This window comes from Xylocopa sonorina, chromosome 17 (genome assembly GCF_050948175.1).
Source record: "Xylocopa sonorina isolate GNS202 chromosome 17, iyXylSono1_principal, whole genome shotgun sequence".
Classification (NCBI taxonomy): domain Eukaryota; kingdom Metazoa; phylum Arthropoda; class Insecta; order Hymenoptera; family Apidae; genus Xylocopa; species Xylocopa sonorina.
Genome location: NC_135209.1, coordinates 802,659 through 809,752, shown reverse-complemented (window position 1 = coordinate 809,752; position 7,094 = coordinate 802,659). Strand labels below are relative to the sequence as shown.

The 7,094-nt window shown below is 33.2% G+C and overlaps 1 protein-coding gene across 1 annotated transcript; it reads right to left on the bottom strand.

The window, feature by feature from the left end:
- Positions 1–723: 723 nt before the first annotated feature.
- LOC143431401 (ras-related protein Rab-8A-like) lies at positions 724–5,949 on the bottom strand. The gene is made up of 5 exons (XM_076908112.1): positions 5,680–5,949; positions 4,905–4,965; positions 3,004–3,142; positions 2,578–2,781; positions 724–1,512 (listed from the first exon to the last, which is right to left on the bottom strand). The coding sequence occupies exons 1-5, from the start codon at positions 5,801–5,803 to the stop codon at positions 1,414–1,416; spliced, it is 627 nt and encodes a 208-aa protein (XP_076764227.1). The 5' UTR covers positions 5,804–5,949; the 3' UTR covers positions 724–1,413.
- Positions 5,950–7,094: the final 1,145 nt, after the last annotated feature.

The following is a 7,094-nucleotide window of genomic DNA, read 5'->3' as shown; positions in this document are numbered from 1 at the left end:
AACCGTTGGGAGATCTTTGTTTGTTTCTATCAGTTACACGTAATTTCGTTTGCTTTTTTTTTCTGTTATTTTCAAGTTGACCCAACGGTATCGAGGACAATGATGAAGATACGTTTGGGCGCTGAATTGTATAGTTATAGAAATAGCGTAGAACTCGACTTATCACACAAATTGTAAATAGACACCAAAATTGTACATACACTTGAACAAAATAATAAGTTCGCTACATTTCTTATTTGTTCATCATGTAAATTTGGAATTATCGCTTTTCTGCTTTTTCCAGAATCGCGTATAAATGTACGAAAAACAATAATATACAAATTCACACGGTTAATGAATTACTGCTACTTTTAAGGAAAATGTTGTTTACCGTTTAGTGAAAATGGAATCAAGTTCGGAATTTAATAAGAAACTAAACATAAATGTATCACCGAAATTGTACAGGGAATACTCATCAATTGTCTTTGTCAATGAAGACAATAACAAATTACTTGAGAAGAACAACGATTGTGGAAAGATTGTAATGTAAAAACAGCCTGTGAAAACAAAAATGTTGAGTAAATTTTTTTTGTAAACTGCAAACAGCATTTTCCTTAAAGAGGGTGGTGTGCTGTATGTTATCATGTATATAAAGTCATTTTCACGTGAATAAATTCATTTTGTATATATGCTTTTACGTAACGTTGCACGAGAAAAGATCACACGCAATAAATAAGGCAGGAATGTGCTGAACCTACAATTTTATTCAACAGTGTATCAAAGTTAATTCGTAGCTGTTTTAGTAACGCCAAAAGAGGAAGATCCAGCGTTAGCATACTATGTGAATTTCTCGTAACTTTGTTAGTAGTATACGTTGATTAAAAATCACAAGTTTGTTTCGTCGGTAGTATCGCTTAGCATAGAATATAATTGTGCTTTTGTTATCTATACGATTTGCATTGCTCTACTTATTAATGCGTGTCCAATTGTAATGTCAACACGCGAACGATGTATATTCAACGTATATGTATATATCACTTGTTCGGTGTCTCAAGACCATTGGAGAACGAGTAGGTGCAAAATTTACGATAATATCTGCAATTTTTCTCGAAATATCCGTGTTTAATAATATATGTGTAGATGGCTGCGTAGACGTACACGTAATAATCTATACTCTTCGTTACAAAAATCTCGTTCTATCTCGCTGATCTCGCGTTATTCTTCATCCTCTTCCATACTTGCACCATTTCCAAAGTTTCCCTTAACAAATTCGTTCGCATTATGCGTATATACACTTACATATGGAAATGACCCGCCTTCCACCTTTTTCTCTCTTATTTTTGCAGACCCACGAAAGACAAAATCAAGGTTCCGGGTGAATACTTCGTATTTACCAATACTCGAAGCACGTCTTGATTTCAATAATTATATAAACTAACATGTGCATCTCCAGGCGTCGCCCTGTTGAGATGGAGACTGAGCCTTTATTACACTGTCGGCTCCTTCCCTCTCGGACGCTTCGAATAGACTAGCCTGGAATCGAAAAATCTTCAGATGAATATCATTTGCTTCACACCTTCACACGATCGTAAATTGTTTAGTTAATCATCTTTAAATTCGAATAGAAGAGTCTATAAAACACTTTTATTAATCTGAAATAAATAAAAATCTGAAATGCGTGGTTGGTGCGCAAAGGTAATGAATTTCTCTTTTCCGACTATTTGCAACTCGCCGACTTTTAGACTGTGTTTTGAAAATGAAATTGCATGGTTTCCCGTCTTCCGTTACAGTCATTGTGCTTCCTGCACAATGAACGATGAAATATATGCCGTATAATTGGTCCAAACGGAAAGTTCGTTTCGACACTAGCATACTATCTAGTGGCCGAATGATCACAGACGTTAAACAGAACGCTTGCTGTACCCTATATAATCACATGTCACAAGATGCGAACTTGTGTCAGTGATTCAATGTACATATCTACATAGCTCGAAATAATATTTTTATTCGCTATTATTTAGTAGTATTAGTTGCGTCTACCATGTATAGGTTGCGTTCTGTGTATCGTGTTGAAAGTTTTCTGTTAATATTTCTTAACTATACTAGAAGCCTGACACTAAAATTTATGTGAATTGGCCAGTAATCTTTTCCGGAAGAGTAGCCAAAAAGGCTTACCTTTCCTACTATTATTATTTGGAAAAAGGATCCGTAACTCGAATAATCTTTAGAGTAATTATTTAAAAAGTAGACGACAGTTTCGATTTGGATGATTTTTAAATATATAGAGACATTAAAAAGTAATCGCAAAAGAAGATCGTCTCGGCACTTCAAGTGTATACCGTTATTTCAGAAGATAGCAATGCGGTGTTTTCGTGTGTAGCTAAAAGTCATCGAAAAGGTGTAATGGCACATTCTTTACCGCGTAATTACAGTTTTTGTGCGATTGTTTAGAGAAACAAGTAATTGAGAATCGAAGGAAATGAATGAACCACACAAATTGAAACACGTTCAATACGATTTTGTTATAAAAACGACATCGAGTGTAATCGAATGTATGTGAGAAGACATAAGAAATACATTTAAGAAAAATAGCAATACCCGACGTCCTCGTTGTTCTCGTATTCTTCTAGCTAAAGTGAGAAAGGCTTCTTCGATATTTATATTCTCTTTACAAGATACTTCGAAGAATGGCATGTCAAAATTCTCGGCTATTTTCTGTCCTCGTTCTGCATCCACAGCCCTATGCGTAGTAACGTCACATTTATTTGCCGCCAACACCTTCACTACGTCCGGCGATGCATTCTGCAACGTAAACAAACCGCTAAAATGCTTGCAGACTTTCATAGAATTTAAAATCGCGAATATATCGTTTCATTTTGTCGTTCTCTATCACAAAATATGTATCGCAAAATTTTAGATTTTATTAATAGATCATACAGTGTTTATGTATGTATATACACACACGCACGCGCGCGCGCGCGCGCATACTTATATATGATATACTATGATATCTTGTGTTCTTACTTCTTGGATATTTCGTAGCCAGTAGGATAAATGATTGAAACTTTCTAAGCTAGTGACGTCATACATCAGAAGGATACCCATGGCTCCACGATAATAAGCCGTGGTTAGCGTTCTAAATCGCTCTTGACCAGCAGTATCCCTTAACAAGTCGATAGCATATTAGTGAAATTAATTGGTTAACATATCGTAACTAAGTTACGTACACGTCATTTAAATTCGTAATTCTTAATCTAAACAGGTCTAATCTTTTAACGTAAAAAGCCGTTCATTTCTAACAAAATGTAAATTTTTATTTTCAATATTGTTAATCAAGGAAACGGACTGCTTCCAACTGTTTTGTAAACGTATCTTTATAGTAGCTAGTACGTATAAGTATTGGATAAGAAAAATACAGTAATAAAAAATATAATCTGTATCGTCACATGCAAACATTCATACATGTGCTTGCAAAAATGTTATTTTGGTAATAAAGTCGTTAAGCATTATGTTTATTATATCGTGATTGGATAAACAAAAACGACCAATGTAAGTCCATTTTGCACCCAATATTCATTTTTTAATTATATCGCATATTTTATATATTTTATCATATCCGTGGAAATATGATTTAACGGAAATAAATATTTAACGTTATACGTATTTGCTCACTCTTTTCTCATTTCTAATGTTTGCTGAACTAGAAATTACAGAAAATATTTGTTCTCCCCTCTTAATAGTAGCCATCTTATTAGCGTTTTTTTTTTTTTATCTTAACACTTAAGTGTTGTGTTTCATACTGAAGAAGATCTATTAGCGTTTGAGATGAGAACAGTCCGTGTACGGAAAAATAATGAGTCGTTAAAATCTGATGCTGTAATTTCATTCTTTCTTACTGTCTGAATGTTAATTAATTCTTTTTAACAGTCTGGTTTTGCATACAACATAAATATCTACTTTAGGCTGTAAAATACAGTATGAAACGACAACTGTTTGAAGTGAACGAACTCCAATTGTTTTTTCTATCTGATCCATTTTTTTAACAATTTTTCCATCACTTTGCAGGCTAATAAATAATGGTGGTGGGTTTAGGCTCCCTTCGAAGCTGAAGACTTAATAAAATCGTATTAATATTTTAAATGTCCACGTGATATTTGATTGGTTTTTAACCTCCTCCTTTAAAAAACACTTTTTTTTTGTTCTATTCGCGTTAGTAAAATTAACAAAAAAAAAGGAGAATGTGAGTATTGGAAAGTTGTCACCTATTTTTAAATAGAATCATTCAAAGTGCTGATGATGTTTTCTGTTCAATTTTGAATTAAATAGGATTTCATTTATTCCTTACAAAAATATACGCACGCCAAATAGAATGCTTTTATGTCCATATAGTAGCGGATATAATAGGTAGGTACATGTAATATTGCACATAAGCGTACACAGTATGTTTAGTAAGCCAAGAACTTGTACTTTATTTGGAAAATTTGCTTTTCTAATTTCTGCTTTTTACTTTGACACTTACATATCTTGTACTTATCGTTAATTTTCAATATTTTTTGGTATCGTTCTAACAGTGAAAGTCTGAAAAACTTTCGAGCATACGACGTACAATTTAATTCTGCTGCCTGTTTTACAAACTTTTATACACTTGAAAATTATTATTCATTGATAATGAAAATATTGATCGTGTTAGATAATAGAATTGACGTTAATATTATCGTATAATTGAAAAATTTATAGGAATTGTCAAGGTAAATTTGTTACATGTAATATGTAATTTTTAATTGTGAGATTTGTCAATTGATACAATTTTACTGTAATAGGATACGGGAAATATGAAAAGTTTGCGAGTTTCACGTAAAATATGCAACGTGTATTAAATCGTGTGATAAAAGTATTAATAGAACGAATATAAATATAATACTCACCAAATTTGAAGCTTAATCGGTGTACCATCCAGGTTAATTATTTTTTGTTTGAAATCGATACCTGTTGATTCGTTAAAAGTCACAAATCAAGATTTTTTTCCGTCACTACGTGTGCAACAAGCATCGATCGAAGCATTATTTACGAAAATTATATAGAAAAGAATCACGTAATTACATAAGGAAAATATTACGTTGGCATCATCGAAAATGATACGTATCAAACATTGTTCGATCCTGTGTAAACACTTTGAGTTACGAATGAACTCATTCGTAAGATAGTCTCATTTATTAAGAATAAATCGAATGAATAGAATCAGCTGATCGGTGACGTTAAAAGCGTAAAAGCATAAGCATAAAACAACATTTTCGACCAAATATACGTGCCGCGTATTCGATGGAGATAAATTTGCTAAATCTAATTAGAAATACTGTTGTCCGACAACAGGATTATCTGGACTGTAGTGTAGGAGTAACAATGCGTGCTTGTCAACAAGTTACAGTTGAAAGATCGAAATAATTAGGTTGTTGGTCGCGATTATGATTCCTCGCGATCAATTCCTTTTTACGAAAATTAAAACTTCCAATAAACACAGTAGTAACATATATAATATAAACACTATATTTGTAAGGGACCGATAATAATGATAATTTAGTAAAAATAAAAGTGTAAAACAGTTTCGTTACAGCGAGTCATCGGTTTATCAATTTTTAACTGTCGAATGGATATATCGTGCACAAGCGCAGTACGCGAGGATTTCGTCGATGCGTTTCTCACCTATCGTTGATATGTAAGTATCGTAGTAACGTTCGTCACAATAGCGATGCACAATACAAGTTTTTCCGACGTTCGAGTCACCTAGCACCAGAACCTTATATGTGGCTGCGAAATCTAGCGCCATGTTTGCTTTTGGATGCTTTTGAACTGTTGTTGGGTTGACAAGAGAGTCGTCGGCCGGGGGGTTGTTCTTTAGATACTTTGGGGGTGGAGGATCGATTCGAAGCCTGCGCTTTTCTCTGTTCCCCTAAAGGTGCTCTCACAGTTGCAGTTTTCGTCGGTCATGCGCGACGATGTCCACAGTGTTCGAAAACCTTTTTCGACTCTGGTAGTATACGAACGAGGTAGGAAACCAAAACTCGTTACGATTCCAAAAAGTTATCCTGTTCCTCCTTTTTACCATATCGTGATGTTCTACATTTTCATTCATTAAACTGCAGGCAACATAAAATAATACACACTCTTATTCTCTTATATCGAGCTGATGTCGTGATTCTTTTTATATACGTAAATTTATTAAAGCAAAAGGATAAGAGTAATAAATATCATTTACATTGTGTAACTATCTGTAACGTTAAGATTTATTTCTTCTTATTTTCAGTCCGCTCGACTTAATATATTTTCATTGTACATCTATAATATAAAGTATTGCTCTACAACATATGCAATGTTCTTTGCCTTTGATGAGTTTTTTAGATAGAAATAACGGTTATGTAGTTTGTAGTAATACTACCTACACATACATATTCATCAATATGATTTACAGAGGGAATTTATTCGTTTTAGGGAAATTACACTTAAAAAATATATTTCAAAGGATTTCCACGACATCGACGCAAATTAATTTCATATGAAATAAAAATTAATTAACCGATCATGGCATCGTTAGATTTTCAAATTTCACTTTCTTTTGTTCAACTTATTCTTACATGTCCGTAGAATATGTAAGAACTGTTGCAATATGCAACTCCGTACAAAACTGAAGCTATTCTCCTTAAGCAACATAGCAATCAAATTACTTTTCTTTCATTTTAATAAAATTTTGTAATTAACGATTGAACGCTTTATTGATGAGCGTTTTGATTGTTTTCGCTTTGTAAATAATGATTGAAAACTCTGTGTGGTAGGATTCATTTTACTGTTTTCTTTTTACATCACAGGATTACTTTCGTAAATAAGCCGTCTCGAGTCCTTTACAACAATAAAAAGAAACTTTCACATTTTTGCCTACGGGTAAATAAATTCAGCATTTAATTTATTATTGTAGTAAATTTCAAATTGATAATCCGATGTTAAATCAATTTTTATAATTCAAATACAGTCTGGTTTTTCGGTTCCCAGGTGCACCAACTATTCAATTACATTTTTTTTTGTTTTGACATAGAGAGAGGAAGGGAGAGGGGGGCGGAGGGAAT